Here is a 16520-nt window from a genome sequence, read left to right as displayed (position 1 = left end):
TCCATGTGAAAGTATATCTGATACTGCGAGCAAAAGTGAATGTTGCAGCCAGTCCTCGCGGCACACTCGTGTCAAAAGTGCAATTTGTCTATTTTCGCCGGCAAAAGAGCAGTCATAAAAGCGCCATTAGCGCATCTTTCGAGCAGCCAAATTTGCCTTTTCCTCTTGCCATAACCGCGACGACTGCTTTTTCCACGAGGCAAGCGAGCTATCTGCGTCTTCCTCCCGCAGCAAACAAGCTACGACTCGCAGCGATATGACAAACACGCCGACTGTATCTCGTTGAGAATTGAATGGCACCTTGTAAATTCAGAGAATATTGGAATCAGAGAGTATTTTTCAAAGCAATATTTCGAATCGATTAAAAGAGGTACAAACTTGTACGTTAATTCGAAAATATTAGCTCGTGGCTTGAATTTGACAATGATCGGGAGAGACTATGCAAAGCTGTAGGAGGAGATATTTTGCACGTGCACGATTGATTGAAATGAGGAAAGGCGAGAACAGGAAAAGTGTAGCGGGGCGGCGGCAATCTCGGCGGCGAAAATCAGCCGGGGTGCCAAACAAAGAGGCGATTTTTGCGCTAAAAGCCCCAAAGTGCGTGTGTGTGCGGCAAGGCGGCGCTGGGCGGCGGAGAGGGGGCGGAGCGGGGGCGCCCGGCCGCCTCCCCTCTCGCCGCGTGCAGCTGCGGCCCAGTCTCGGAGGCGGCGAGCCAGCGAGCACCGTGCTGATTGTGTTTGCGGCCCTACGAGCGCCGCCCCCGGCCGCATGGGGGCCCCCGAGGCGGCGGCTGGGCCCTGAGCCGGCCCCAGCCCCTTCCCCGCCGAAACATTACCGCCATCGACTTGCTGGACAAATGGGGGCTGACTCCAGTGCTGAGGCCGCGGACGGAGTGGCCCCCGACCACCGCCCCCACACCCTCCGCCCCCACCAACTCGTCCATCTACGCATTGCCCTACAGCAGGTACGACCTTTGCAGCACCTTTCGCAACCGCAGGTCAGCCGGGGGGCGCGCCCCCCGGCCGACTCGGATCAATCTCTCACCCCCCAAAACCGACCACCCCCGGTGCACCCGTACCAAAAGCGACTGGACGGCCGGGCTGGCTCCGTTTTCCCTGCACGCGGCACATTTTAAACCCACTGACCAGTCCGTCCGCAAAGCCGCCGTTCGGTGGGGGGTTGTTCGGACAGCCCCCCTTTTGGGCCGCCGAGCCACCCCTTCCGAGCGAGTGAGCAGTCCCGCGACGGCCCACGTCCGTTACATTGTGTCCCGCAGGAAACGTGAGTGGCCAGCCGGCCGAAACGGCGTCTGAAGAGTGAAACCAACCCCCAAACCACCCCCACGTTGCAAATGTACGCTTCCCTTGAGCTGCTACCATTCCGCCGCTCGCTCGCTCGCTCTTAGCTCTCTCGCAGCATCCGAAACCTGCCAAGCGGGGTGTTTTTGGCTGCCTGCTCGCTGCTGCGAGGGTGAAAACAGCCCTCGTCTCCACGAATTGGCTCGGGTCGCAAGCTGCAGAGAGAAAGAGGGTGCGAATTCGTCGCGAAATCGAGCGATTCTCGGGCTCTCAGAGGGAAAATGTCCGCTGCCACCGGTGCCGAGAGAGCGAGAATGGGCCGCGAAATGATTTGATAGCATTAATTGGGCCGTAAATCGATGTCGCGGCACTTTTCTCTACGTGTACGATGCTCCGCAGACGCACACTTGAGCTCAAATATCTGCATGCATCATTAAAATTTACAAGTGCTTCAACGTCGGTGCCACTGGCACACAACTACCCCTCTCCGTGAATAGGGGATGAATATTTATGCCATTCGCCTTGGTACAGACGTGCGTTTTCGCAACCCTCTCAAAAATAAATGCTCAATTCCGCTCACTCACCTGGCCGCCTTACCGGAAAATGCAGGCAGAATCGGCGAGCGGACCAAGATTCACGGAAAACAGTGACCTTGGCTGTGCAACAATCGATATCCGCACGATTGCACACGCACGTTCCCTCTGAAATTGGTACAGGCTTCCCTGTGACCCGCTGGCACGAGTGAAATACCAAACTTCCCATGCAGATTCAATTTTGAGCCTTGCAACCTCATTTTTCCAATGATGTCACACAAGGCTCAGAAAAGCTCAAGACGGATGACTCTAATCTCTGGTATAACTCTAGGCCGCAATGACAATCTTCAATCAACATTTGTATCTCCAACTAGGCTGGACACGCGAAATCCGTTGTAATCTTGCCAGCGACCGCGGCAGGTTGTGCAAAAGTCAACTCGAAGCCCCACAAAACAAACTGCACTTACGTACATGTACGTAGCAACAGAAAAAGAAATAAGAGCACTCATCGTCGTCGGTGTCCTAAAACCTGCTGAAACCAAGATTAAAATGTCGCATCCAATACAACCGCGTGATAACCATTCGCGGTGACAATTGTCGGGGCTTCTCAACACCTGAATCGGAGTTTTTCTTCCATTTATCAGACGGGACATTAATTGATTTACTAACGATAATTATGCGTGCATTACTGGCAATTCCTTTAATTGTAAGAAAAGCATCTTGCTAAACTAAATTTAGTAAATCAGTCCTCCCTCTATTATGATGATGGGAATTTATTTAGACTGCGTAACGATACTCAAATAAAACACGTTTTAAATCGTCTACAGATATTTTTAAGCAGGCTCTTAGGGTTTCTTTTGTTTTTGTGATTTTTACGGATTGAATTCGCTGAAATATGTAAGCACTGGACTTAAATAAGCAGTAGGCCAGATAACAGTCATTATTTCCAGAAAGAATAATTGAAGCACAAGCTTATGGAGGGAATTTTTGCTGAAAACATCAAGCTATTATTACTCGTTTGACAAATCTTATGATAAATTAAATAATAATTGATGGAACAAAATGACTTAAATAAATTTAGGACCATTAGAGTGATAGCTGTGTTATGTCATGACCCTGTTTTTCATAATATTTTAAAAAACATCAGTTTATGGAGACTCGGATAACTTATAGCTCGCAGATAGTACTGAGCACAGTTTAAAAATTTACAAAGTATAACAGATAATAAATTATTCACATTTTCAAAACCAAGAATTAATAAAGGTTTTGATGTAAACTATACATGAGTAAGTTTTTGTTAATTTTGATAAAACCTTTTTTGCTTTGAAATCCCAGAGATAAGAATTTTGACTGGAACTTCTTCCGGATTAAGCGTCGGAGCCATCCAGAAATTCTAGTGGCACCTTTGGCGCCGCGCAAAAAGCGAATCGGCAGAAAGAAAGCGCGCGGTTGATTATTTGGTCGCACGCACACACACGCGCTGAACGACCCCATTCCCAGACACACGCCGCGCACCGACTCGCGAAAACGGGGTCGCTCGCTGCTGCTGTGCTGCTACCGCTCGCGCACAACCGCCGGGCCGAATTGTGAAAAGCGAGCTGGCAGACCCGAAAGAAAACGCATCTTCTGCTGCGGACAAACACACAGACACGGCAAGAACAACGCTAGGACAGGCTTGCGTGGCCATGTGTGTGTGTTTGAAAGCGTGATGGGCTCGTTTTGACACATGCCAACGCTGCTCACTCGGAGGCAATTGATGGTTCGCTCGTCAGAAATGCGGAAAAGCTATTAAAAAGTCACAGACGGAATTCGCGGACGTTTTGATTGCGCTCTCGGCCACTGCGCAATCGGAAGGGGGCAACTAAAAGTGATTAATTACATGTCATAGCATCTTTGTAGCATATTATTTTCAAATCAGCTCTGTTAGTTTGTTTCTTTTTAATAGCATTAACATTAAAAATGTTAGAAATCAGAGTTGTTTTTTTCTGATAGCTTATTCTTGCCTTTTAGATTTTGTGTGCTAGCTCTTTCTTCTTAAAATCTTAGTCTTAAATGCTGTAGCCCTTGCACATTTTTATAGCTTCGGTTTTGAAATATTTGAAATAATGAAAAAGATGTTTTGAGAACATCACACATTTAACCTTTAAGAAAAATGATATCAATTCCGTAGCATGATTAGGTCGCAAGTGTTGCCAGACAAGTTAATCCTCATATGCGACATTATTTTTGGAATAAATGTTTATATTTTTTTAACATACCAGGATGATAAAACAAATTGGCGAAAAGTTCCCTGGTTTGAAGAGAAAATTTTCCATTTACTTGGAAAAGATAAAGCATGAAGGTTAAAATAAATTGAATAAGTTTTGTGTTCATGTTGAAGTGAAATACATGACATTTTCCTCGAAGTAAAGTTCTTTTCTAAGCCCAACCAGTTTTGGCTTCTGCCCGAAGCCCTATTTCTCGTACAGAACATTACTTTTAATTTTTAATTTGAAAGGACCCCGTTAGGATATTTTAGGAAAATTTTTGTTGTTTGTAAGGTTGGTGAATTTACGCTTTACAAAGTGTTTTTGTCTTTCGGCCATTTTCATTTATTGGTATTGCTTCCCTTATGCTCTCATTTAAAATATGGGTTTATCTTGTTCCCATCATTAAAATGGGCATGCATTTTGCAAGATACGTGCTGCAAAAGTTATAATTATTCCTGCATGCCAAAAATGCATAATAATAATCCCCGTTTGCATTTTATTTTTAAATTTAGTCTCTTTGCGTTAGGTGTCGTAGCGCAGCTTTCACTTTTCACGCACGGAGGAATAATCCATGCACCACCCGCGAAAGTTTCCAAGTCGTGAATTGCGATCCGTTCGGTGTGTGGCAATCAGCTGATTGCCTGGTGGGGACTCAACTGTAATGCTGCGAGAGACTTGGCTGCGTGCCCGGCGGCATTAAAAATAATATCCAATCAGTCGGGATTTTTGCGCGGCATTCTCTGCACCGCTGTCCAATAAAGCCGACGTCTTTACGCATGCATCTTGAAAAACAATTTGAATTTTCCCCCATAAAAGTGGTAGCTCTCTCGCCTTTTTGTTAAAATTGCGCTTGAGTCACCGCCGCATTTTATATCGTTGCTCTAGGGTTGAATCAGAGTTTAAAACGAGCCTCGAAAGTGCCAGCGTCCAATTTTCAGCCGGCAATTAGCGAGATAATTTGCAACTATACTTTCAATGAGTAAATTTTCACGTCAGCAGCGAGTATATATTTAATCAGGACTTGGCAATAAAGGGGAAGTCATCAAAACAGTGTTAAGAAGTTCATTTTCTCTTTCTGTTAATGAAATAATGAAACAATATTATGCAAAACGTTCTTTTACTCACCATTGAGTGAAGGTTTTTACTAAAAATGGAGTACCATGAAGTAACAAACAATTTTATTTCATATTTTTTCAGTCCATTCCAAGTATGTATTTAAAAAATATATCGTTCTTTTAGATAAAATTGCTTCTAATATTGGTTTTTGGTGGATGTGAATATCTACAATTGAAAGTTGTAAATTATAGCATCTCAATTTTTTAAGTTGCTTTGTTATCGTTAACTGTAAAGACAGAAAAAAACACTAACATTTTAGAAATCCCACTTATTTGGCTATTATTTACGCAAAATAGTTTCACTCTATGAATGGTTTTAAAAAATTCCACAAATGTGGCCACAAGAGTTAACTTTTCCAGTTTCAAAATGTTGGCAGTTCCCAAACTGCGTTCAAAGTTCTGGTTTTTTAAATGAATAGAAAAATGACACCTTCAAGCATTTTTCTGATTATATCCCGCGAATAATAGTATTGATTTCTAGAATAAACATGTTTAAATTGAATGGAGAGCGAAACACGAGAATGCTAATTTGAATCAGGCGTGATTAGGGGAAAATCAAATTGCATTTTCCGCGTCTATTGTGGGCGCAGCCGAGATTCTCATCGCGGCGCGAACGACTTCCTGCCGCCGCATTTCACCGCGCGTATTTCCGTTCAATTAACCCTACAACATACACATGCACTCACACTCACATTCCAGAGCGGGCGAGGCAACGATGACAATAAAGTGCTAATCACGCGAATTTTCCAGTAATAGCTCTGCGACGCGGAAAGAATTGCGAGGGGCGCGTTTGCTGCGACCGGCCGGTCGGTGCGCGCCGCGCGGCGAAAACGACTTGATTACATTTGTTGCAAGGCCGCGAAATTGGCGCGCTTTCAAAAAGGATCAAAATATCCGGGCAGTAAAGCAAAAGTATCCGCGCGTAATGGTGTTCAATGAATCGTACGGGAAGAAGCAACAGCTAAATTATTTTTAAAAGCTCACCGTTAGCCCCTGGACGCTGAGCATTCGCCGAATTTTACTTAAATTGCGATACCATCCATTTTTAAATTATCGAAATCAGATTTTGATGGAGTTAAAAAAGTGGAAATGAAAATCTTTTGTGACCTAAGTTGGTTTCAAAAAACATTGATTTTGAATGAAAGAGCGCGTTTATATTTAGTGTCCCTGAAGGGAAATATATTCTTAAAAGTCGTTAAAAGAGCGTAGAAATAGATTATGAGATGATCCCATCTTAGCATTGGGAGTTGAGTGTCACGTGCCTAGAAGTTTTAATATATCTGCGTGGGTGAAAAACAAGGTGCAAAATAAATAAGACTGCTTTTAAATAAAGCCTACTTTCACGCAGAAAAATTTAAGTCTGGCAATGTTCGTTGGCTGGCCTGAGAAATTAAGTCTGAAAAGAGTGCCTCGTGATTTCCGTCTCAATTCCTAGGATGCAGCTTAATCTCGAAGAGAAGACAAGCGTGGCTATTGGGATGAACCGTTGAAAATCAAAAGTGTTACTTTTGCGCCAGAGCCAATTATACTAAAGGGTTGGAGAATAATGTAGTGCGTGGTGTCTGCGTGTGTCGCGGTGAACGGACCAACTGAGTAGCTATGTTTGTGTTTCTGCTGCCGCTGATACGCTCGCTGAATAATGCGGCATTCTCTCTCTCTCTCTCTCTCTCTCTCTCTCTCTCTCTCTCTCTCTCTCTCTCTCTTTCTCTCTTTCTCTCTCTGCCTGGCTAAAATTAGACTCGCAGACTCGTTCCCCTGTCACATTTTTATTAAATCTATTTTTTTATTGGGTCCCGTTTTAGCGGCTCGCTCTCAATCACACGTGGAACGAGCAAGAGCCGCTCGCACTTGACGCGAATCCGTCGCCCCGCGAGGTATTTGATAGCGGTTGGTTTTAAATTATTTCTCGAATGAAACTCCCACTGCCCCGCATTGGGGATTAAACAGTGGCCTCTCCTCTCATTCCTGTAGAACATTTAATTTTAACAATGAAATCACTCATGGGAATCAAACTTTGCCATAAGTTAAAAAGATGTTTATTAATCCACATCATTTTTGGCCGAATTAATTTATTCTCTCTATATTGCAATGTAATAAAACAAGAGTTCAAAAAGCAATAAAAATCACTAAATAATCTCTCGCCATTTCTATACATCTCATGATAAATTCGGACTGCACCATTTTTTCCTAGATTCTTACAATTGGAGTCAAACTTTGGAACAGCAAGAACCTATAAGCTAGTTTTGTTTGTGATTATCTGGAAATAATACCTCAAGTAGCGATTATACCTACTCTTCTGGTAAAATTAGGTGTCAATCGTGTTTTCAACAAATTTAGCCTGTCTGTGCGATAAAGTTACACTGGAAAACTTGTTTCCTAGAAAAATCAGAACAGAGACCTTTTAGATATGAGCGGAATCAGCCCCTGCATGTATTTACATGCGCTTAACAAAAAGCGCTTTAAGATTAGGGTACCATAGAACGACATTCTAGCTTGACCAAATATTGGGGTGTTCAATTGATTGGTTTAACTGTAGCTGAAAAGATAACCAACAAGTTAACAAGCATTACTCAAGGTTCTTGGATCCTGGAACTTTGACGTCTTCCTCTCCAAAAAGTTGGCTGATGCAGATCAAAAATGTAAACTGATTTGCATTGTCGTCTGCTTCACTAAAGATATGTTCCTTTAAATAAACGAACTCTACACAAAGGACTAATAATTGTAAGCAGCATTTAAGATACAGATTTTGCAGATTATCTATTAACTTTAAAGTGCTGTACCATGCTAACTTGTCAGATTATGATTACTTTTGTGGAGATGGATCCATCGGTGTGTGCCTTGTTAGGGGAAACTAGTTGCTGTAAAAAGAGCTCCAGTAAAGAAAAGATTTTCAGTATTTATGACTCAAAGATGGAGCGATTTTCAGATTGAACTCTGCAAATCAAGGATCTCTCCTCTTTAAGCGGCACCAGAGGCTCCTTACAAAGAAAAAAGTCTATATTCTTGTACAGATCACTGATGCTTTTTGAAAAGTAGATTTTTTCACCGTACTGGAAAAACTGGCACTCAAATTGGGCTTGTACCCTACCGCGTGCACCGAGAGAAGCGGCTGCCACCAATTTAAGTTAAATGTGCATGATGTGACAGTCAGTCAGTCAGTGAGAGCTGCTACTGATAATCGATATCGGTCGCGGGGCTCCACTGCTGGCGCGCGTCCATGGACCAATCGGCTCGAGCCAATTTGTGCAATATATTCACTTTCAAGCAAGCGAAGTCGTTGCCGCAAGCGCTCCACGCGCGCGATTCGCGGAAGTTTCAGCAGCAGTGCGTTGGAATTTGCCATTTCGTAATCAAAAGCAACGACCGCTGCTGTTTTCGAGCAGGCAAGCCCGATGTTTTGTGTAATGTAAACACTTTGGTGTTACAGCATTGTCGGTCAGTTGCTATATACTTTTCAGAGTTAAAAAAAACTGTTTTCATTGTTGTCATACGTTCTTGGTACCAAAAACCATACAATTATTTTTGCTTATTCAGTCGTGGAATTTTCCCAGTAATTTAGCAGACGAAAATGACCATTTGGAACTGAACCAAAGGCATAAACGGATCAAAATTTAATACATGCTGATATTTAACCTAACATAACTATTGCAACTTAATCATTTAACTTTTTGGCTGCCTCTCAAGACGGACAAACGGTTGTTTCATTTAGAGAAATGAATGGCACGCTGCACGGACGCGTGTTTTATTTTTGTCAAATATCATCTCCAATTAAGCGGCCGGTCGCGATTTGGCGGGTTTTGTGCCGCTCCGCACACGCCCCTGCATTTTAACGTCAGTTCGCGGGTCGTTAGACGAGATTTGTCACCGGCAAACTTTTGGCCGCAGCTCAAAAAATATTTATCGCCACTTTGACGCGTCCTCCAGCTAAAATCTCGCTCCAGACGGTGTGGGAAGAAGGTGTCGATTTTCCGACTACGTTATACAGGCCTATAATGGTCGCTTTTGATGATGTAAGAGGGAGGCGTTGTAAAAACATTAGCTGCTCATCGAGATCTTTGCTTCTCAAATCGAGTCGAATCTTTGATAGTTTAGAAACAGTTTTATTTAACATGTCATCTATTTTAATTCTTGTTTACAAACTTTTTAAAACGCTCAGACTTCAATCAACAGTGAAATCCTTACTTTCATATTTGAAAGATCTAAACAAAATTAGTTAACATCAAACTCACAGCTCGAAATAGGAACTTCGTGTGAGAATGATTTAACCGAGGTAAGCACATTTTCTGCCAAACCATCAGCTCTCTCCTCTTTACTATTGTTTAATATACGTGCGTCACCGATTTCTAAATATAGAAATTAAAATAAAGAGGAGTAAATATGAATGCGAGCAATAGTGCGGCGGTGGTAGCGTCGGTGTATGCGCCTCCAACAATTAAAAGCAATTCTTCCCTCGCTGACGTCATCACTTGAATATTGATCACGGCGTTTGAGCAAAAGTGGCTAATTAATAACGTGTGCACAGCCAGCAGAGAGGCAGGCAGGGAAAAATACAAAACACCGTTTAACTTTGAGAGACACGGCAGAGAGTGGGCTGCGACTTTTATGTGTCAATCGAAGTCACACGCTGAGAATCCAGAACTTTGCGCAGTGCTTTTCCGCAAGAAAAGTGAGGACGCACGTGGGCCATCGCCGCTTGGGAATCTGCAGGGTAAACAGTAAAAAAATAATTCAATAGTTCTTGTCCTTTTTAAAATCAAATCTTGTAAATATTTCAATAAAGGTCTCAGCCGCGAAGATTTGAAGATTGCTGCTGGCCATTTTACCGCACCGGTTTGCACGGCATACCAAAATTTCAAAGTAAAATTTGATCTAGTGCTTAACGGCCTGAAGAGCTAAAGGGCATTTTCCCCAGAACTTTTTGACAGGAAAATACTATCGCACTTTTGGTTAGGGCTTCAGTTAGTTGACAACTCTTCCACAAATCTTGTTCAAAAGGATATTTTTTTACAAATACACGTGTTGAGATAGAATAAGGGATATGTGAGAAATCTACACCCTTTTGTAAGCTTAATATCTTTTCAAAGTCACAATATATTTTTTAATCTCACAGAAACTAAAAGTCTATTTTAAATAACTAATTAATTTCTCTACCGGCCCCAGAGCACTGTAAGGATTCATAGTTTTCCACAAATTTCCAAGGCTGAATGATAATTCTTCGGATATTTTTCAAGGCAGAACAAACACGCACACAATTATTTGAAAAATCAATACAAATTTAAATTAAGCGAGAAAAAAATCGCTCCGGTATATTCAGTGTAGAAACTACAATCAACAGCTTGTTATCCGTTGCAATAGCTCGCAGCTCATTTCCATTTCACTGATGTTTCCCTTGATCTTATATCTTTTTCAAGGCTAATTAAGTTCATTTAGTTGGGTTCATATTTCAAACGCACCAAACGTTATTGCAGATCTCACTCCGATTTTTTTTTGCGTTGGTCGCCTTTTTATTTGCTCGAGCTGTGCACACACACATGTACACACACGCTCATGGAATGTTCCTCGTCGTCCAACAAGCCAACGGCACACAAATCGCGTTTCTGCCTCCAGCTGCTGGATATATTGTTATTTATACCGGTAGTTAAGCAGGCGGAATTATCGATCTGCTCGGCAAATAAGAGAGCGAGCTCGTGAGTTTTGTGATCTGGCACGCAAGACACGCATAATAATCACTGGCTGGCCGCTTTTGGCTAACAATCTGAATGCATTCAAAGTTTGGGGGTTGGCTGGCCAGCTTGTGTGCGCGCGACTTATCAGCCGAATCATCACAAAATATTCAAACACCTGTATGACTTGTTAGAACCGCTCTAGGAAATGACCGAAAGCGATTTCTTTACGCTCATGAAGGACATAAAGTTAAAATAAAATTACTCTGATATTTTTGTTACGGAATCTTTTCACGATGGTCTTTTGATTTAAAACAATCCTAACTGAAAATTTAAAAACGCCATTATTAGGATCCTTCATTTAAAAAAAACATCCCCCTTTCGTCGCACTGTCTTATTTTGCACTTTCAAACTGAAAATTGTTTGTTGTGTAAGACCGCAGCACCAGTTCCAAAACCAATGTTATTGCCATTTGCGTTATGACTCCAAGCTCTTTCCAGAGAAACAATTTTCCGAGTCTCTTCAAGATGTTGATGCCGGACGGTTAACTGTTTTAAGCGGTCAACGAAGAATGTTTCAGTTGCCAACACGAGTTTAACGTTTCCATATATATTCCGCAAATAGCCCACTTTGAAGCACACGCTGGTAGGCAGCTCTTGGAGGTTTAATCAGCAGTTTCCGCACGACGCTGCAAATTCGAAATATTCGCCCCCTCGCTATCGAGTAATAAGAAGCATGTACTCATTTATATAATGCAATCGCTCATTGTGATCTGGTGAATAGAAAACACGGCAGCCAACCCAACAACCACTTGAGGGTCTCTTTTGTTCGCTCTTCAGACACGTTGAACGACGAAAACAAATTCCGACCGACAACACACGCCCATATCTTTTTCTCGGCTCCGATATCTGCTCGCGTCGCCTGCTCTGCTCTCCTTGCGGTCTCCGCATCTCGACGCCGGGCTAATTTGGCCAAAAACTAAGCCAGACTAAACAAGCTGTACGGCAGTTTGTTTTTTGTTGACGCTTCAGTCATTGGGAACGACGTGATTTGATTGATTTATTGCCGCTGGCGAACAATGGCTCTTCTCTCAATCGCTCGATCACATCCTGCCGCTCCTCTCATCTGCGGGGTGCAAATTTAAAGACCTTTAAGATGGAATCTTTAACGCTTCATAAATTCGGGGATATAATACTGGCTGCCCAACGTCAGAGATGGCAAAAGGTTGGTTAGTTAACGGACTCCGAAATGCTCAAATAGCTCAACGGGCACTGGCGCGGACTCGCCACTTGCCGATTTTCGCACCTTTCCAGCGGCATTAGGGACAAATTTCTGGCGTTTCAATGAAAATACCTCGGTGCGGGGAGGCGAAAAGATGGCCACATTGGGCCCAAGCTCCTTTGCGGCCACTCGGGCCCAAAGTTATCCACTCAGCGGTGTTATCGGGACTAGGTGAGCTCATAGACCACGGGATGTGCTGAGCAGAGGTTAAAAAAAATAATTTACAAAATTAAACATTATTGCTGGTTATTACTAACTAAATGCCAGGCTGGTCAATTCATAAACAAATATTGCAAATGTTTTTGCACCAAACGAATTAATTCGTACATTTTTCGATTCTATAGTTAGGCACAAAGTGTGTTAAATTTTTCCAATGAAGAGTAACAAACGGAATCAATTTTGTCATGATTTGCCTATAGTTAAAAATATCATTTTAATCTTAAAGTAGCAATTAAATTTATCGTGTGATGTATGTTTTGGAAGTGTGACAAAACACATTAGTTTATTATTATAACGTGGCTGTTCGAACCTGTCTTTTAGGTCTGTTAGAAAAAAGTATTTCAACAAAACATTTGAAAGTATTTTGTCTAGTTCAGGGAATCTGTTGGCGAGTATATTAAAAATTATGAATTGTTATACAGTAAAAATTCTATGATACTCTAATAAAATGTTGGTTGTACGTACTGTCTTCCCAAGCACTGTAAAATAAAAATTTGGTTCATATGAAGTGATAGCATTAAGAGCTGCCTTGAGCAGCCGAAATAGAACCAGCCTAAAATTATGCGGAAATTGGCTGAATTGAAAGAAAAAAAACACGTTTGCCAGAAGTGGAATCCTTTCTCACTTTTTCCACCGACAAAGTCATTTTTATATAATTCGTATTTTAATAAGTGAAAGTTAACAATAGATTTATTAAATAAGTCAAAAAGTTTCTTAATAATTTGATGGCAAACTTTTGCTAGCGATAAGTTAGTTTAAGTAAAATTAATTCGGTTTTAAAGAGGGATAAGTTGGCTTCTTTAAAGTAATAATTATTGCTCATTCATAGCTGAAACCTTTTTTGTAAAAATGTAATAAATTGTAACTTTCACAACATGCGTAGCTCAAGAATTTCCACTTTTTGAAAGACCAACATTCTTTTAAAATTTATTTTTCTAGCAGCAAAGAAGATGAGAGAGTCCTCAAATTTTCAACACGTTTAAACGGTCATTTCGCTAAGTAAAGTGCTTTATCTTAATGCTTGAAAAACAAAATGCTACTTATTGCTAGCTTGGTAATGTGGTTAATATTTGAAATGTCTCCTTATGTTAAAAACTGTCAATTAACTAAATAATTCTCTCCAGTTTTAATCTAAATATTCAGCTTAGTTTTTGATTTCATGCTATGTATAAATATCACAATTCGAGCTATGTTATAAACCTTGCGGAAATCATGATATTGAATAAACTAAAACAGATTTGATAGCGATCTCATTTGAAAGGAGGCTGGCTGTCGCGTGGATTGGCAAATCCTCTCTTTGTTTTCACCGCTCAGAAAGGAGCATGAAAAGCGCAGTAAAAATCAAACCTTCATCCATCTGCATCGCTCCCCACAGAATTTCAATTGTGCACAGCCGCCGTGCAGGAGAGAGGCGACGGAAAATCGAATGGCGGGCCGTAAATCGCTTCGGCAAATCAGCCATTCAAACCTGTTACGCGCCTCTCTCAACCCTTGCAAAATTGGCGACTACGTCACATTGCAGTGAGTCCCCCGCCTCCCGCGAGCAGGAGGAAAAAAAACAGGGCGGAAAAACAGCGAATCTGTGCGGCAGCGAGCCAGCTAGTGAAATCCAGCGGCGGAAAGAACACAGCAAGCTCTGAATTTGGGCGAATTTGGTTTCGGCCTGGCGCGCGGGGCTGTCGGGGACGGGCGGGGGTTGGGGTGAGTGGGGCAGGCGCCGTAACACTGGCTGACTTGTCGTTGCGGATATAAAATCGATTTTCTGACTGTGCGGAAAATCTCTCTCTACTTGGCTGCTGCCCTCTGTTCCATCTTCACGTGGCATCCCGCCTGGGGCTCGCACCCCGATCGGTCTGCGCACTAACCCACCGCGGGAGCCTGCAGCCCCCTCGTGGACCCCGAACCGGCCAATCTTGCGGTTCGACTGCAGCACAGTTGAACAGCTAAAATGATAAATCAGATTCTGCTTCCTGGCAAATTACTTAGTAATTATTAAAGCTGAATTCCGGGAATTCGATTAAGATTTGGAGATAAGCGCTAAATTAGAGAGTGGTGTGACTTGCATGTAGAAAGTGCTCCTTATCCAAGACATTTGTCCTGCCAAACCTTTATTGAACTGAACTTGGATAAATTTAGAGGTTAAAATAGTAATTCTGTCAAATTTTGATTACAGAATCGTAGATAAGGTAAAAAATAGTTCCCAAAATTAAGAGATTTAGACAAAAAGAGTCGTGTGTCTTGGGTTTGAAAATAAAAGGGAAGAATCGACACTCAACTCAAGTATGCTAAACCAAGCGAAATAGCTCTAAGATAAATATAAAGAGACTCATATTTTGGTCCGCTTCAGTCTCACAGGGTGGAATGATTCATTTAAGTTTGGGAAATATTTGTAAACCCATCTTTTATACATAACATAGATTGTTTCAATTTCAGCAAATATATCTTTAATATAAATATTTACGATGAAACAATCCTAATTAAGAACAGTAGTTGTTGTTACTTCAGTGAGGATTGTTGTAACAATACAAAAATAAACTCAATGACACCCAGTTTCCCAAATGTTTTTGAAGAAGTATTATTTTATTTTTAGTGACAACGGTAACTAAAATTTGTCTTCGATTCGCAGGTCGTTGCCGAAACTGAGCAGCCAAGATGAGGATGGGCCGACGCAACACCGCGAGTTCTCAGGCGTGGTCAACTTCGAGCCGATCCCCCACGACCACGACTTCTGCGAGCGCGTCGTGATCAATGTAACTCTCTTCTGCATTTCTTCTTCTTCCTCTTCCTCCTCTGGTCTGGCCTCTTTTCCATTCGCGCGCGCGTTGCTCTCCCCTGACCCCGATTCCGACCCTCGGCGCAGCTGCTCGCAAATCGACGCCTCACACTTGACACAAAGGACGCGCGCGAAACTGCCTCTCATGCTTTCCAGCTATATTTTTTAGATCGTTCTCATTTGCCGCCGCGCTCGAGTGACACGAAACTATTCCAAATGCCGTGTTTTCCTGCTAAATTCTCGCACTTTAAATAAGACAATACGAGAAGTTGAGCCTTTTCGTGCCGCGTCCAATTTTTCACGCTCAACTTTGCTGACAGTGATTTTGTCGGAGAGGTAGTTAGTTAATGAATTCATTTGTTCTCATGGCCGAGTTCGTGGAAATTATTTTCACGTTTAATAAGCACTTCAGATGTGTGCCATTGCCAATCCTCTTTAAAGTAAATGATGCAAATATAAATCTATTTATTTTTCTAACTACCTTATTGGTCTGCTCGTGAGAAAATTCAAAATTATACTCTCAAGATCGAATATTTTCGCTTCGAATTAATTTATTTTTAAATAAATACAATTAACCATTGAATAAAGACTAGAGAAAAATATCATTATTCAGATTTTCCTTCTCTTCTTAGAAATTTTCATGGCCTCACCAGGTTTGTATGGCTGATTTCTACATATATCTTCCTGATTTTTCCCAAAATTTTTAAAATGCAGACACTTTTCAGCAAATGAAAACCACATTTTTTAACTCTCACCAAAAACTTTCTATCCTGCCTAAACCACTAAATTAAATTGTTTCTATTTTATTTGAATTGAAAAAAAAACGATGAAAATAACCGTTTTACATACTACGCATTTAAATAAACAATCTAGAATCAAAGCAGACGAGAAGTCCCAAGCCGAAATCAAGCACGAGCGTGTGTCGAGTGAAGCAAGCGTATGCAACCGGCGCGTGGCGTGTGCCTCGCGTGTTGCATACACGCTGATAAAATCGGGAAAAAGAACGAAACAAGCATTTCCCACGGTTGTGCACGAAACAACAAAAGTGACTAACTCGTTCTCGTACGCTTTCTGCCCGCGTCCAGGTGAGCGGCCTGCGGTTCGAGACGCAGCTGCGAACGCTCAACCAGTTTCCAGACACGCTGCTGGGGGACCCGGCCCGCCGCATCCGCTACTTCGACCCACTGCGCAACGAGTATTTCTTCGACCGAAACCGGCCCAGCTTCGATGCCATCCTCTACTACTACCAGAGCGGTGGCCGCCTCCGGAGGCCGGTCAACGTCCCACTCGATGTCTTCTCCGAGGAGATCAAGTTTTACGAGCTTGGGGAAATCGCCACCAACAAATTCAGGTGCTCGCCGCATTCTGCAATTACGGCCCCCACCCATT

General features: G+C 42.3%; 1 protein-coding gene across 10 annotated transcripts in view; it reads left to right on the top strand.

The window, feature by feature from the left end:
* LOC135945821 (potassium voltage-gated channel protein Shaker-like) overlaps nucleotides 1–16520 on the top strand; it is a 102117-nt gene that overhangs the window by 72519 nt on the left and 13078 nt on the right. For all 10 annotated transcript variants that reach the window (XR_010575468.1, XM_065493715.1, XM_065493714.1 and 7 more), the window contains 2 exons: nucleotides 14985–15108; nucleotides 16217–16482. Coding sequence is in view for 9 of the 10 variants with exons in the window: in XM_065493715.1 (XP_065349787.1) it covers nucleotides 14985–15108; nucleotides 16217–16482 (390 nt within the window). In the remaining variant the exon portion in view is untranslated. The remainder of the gene's footprint in view (nucleotides 1–14984; nucleotides 15109–16216; nucleotides 16483–16520) is intronic.

This window comes from Cloeon dipterum, chromosome X (assembly GCF_949628265.1).
Source record: "Cloeon dipterum chromosome X, ieCloDipt1.1, whole genome shotgun sequence".
Taxonomy (NCBI): domain Eukaryota; kingdom Metazoa; phylum Arthropoda; class Insecta; order Ephemeroptera; family Baetidae; genus Cloeon; species Cloeon dipterum.
This window is presented reverse-complemented; position numbering and strand designations above follow the sequence as displayed.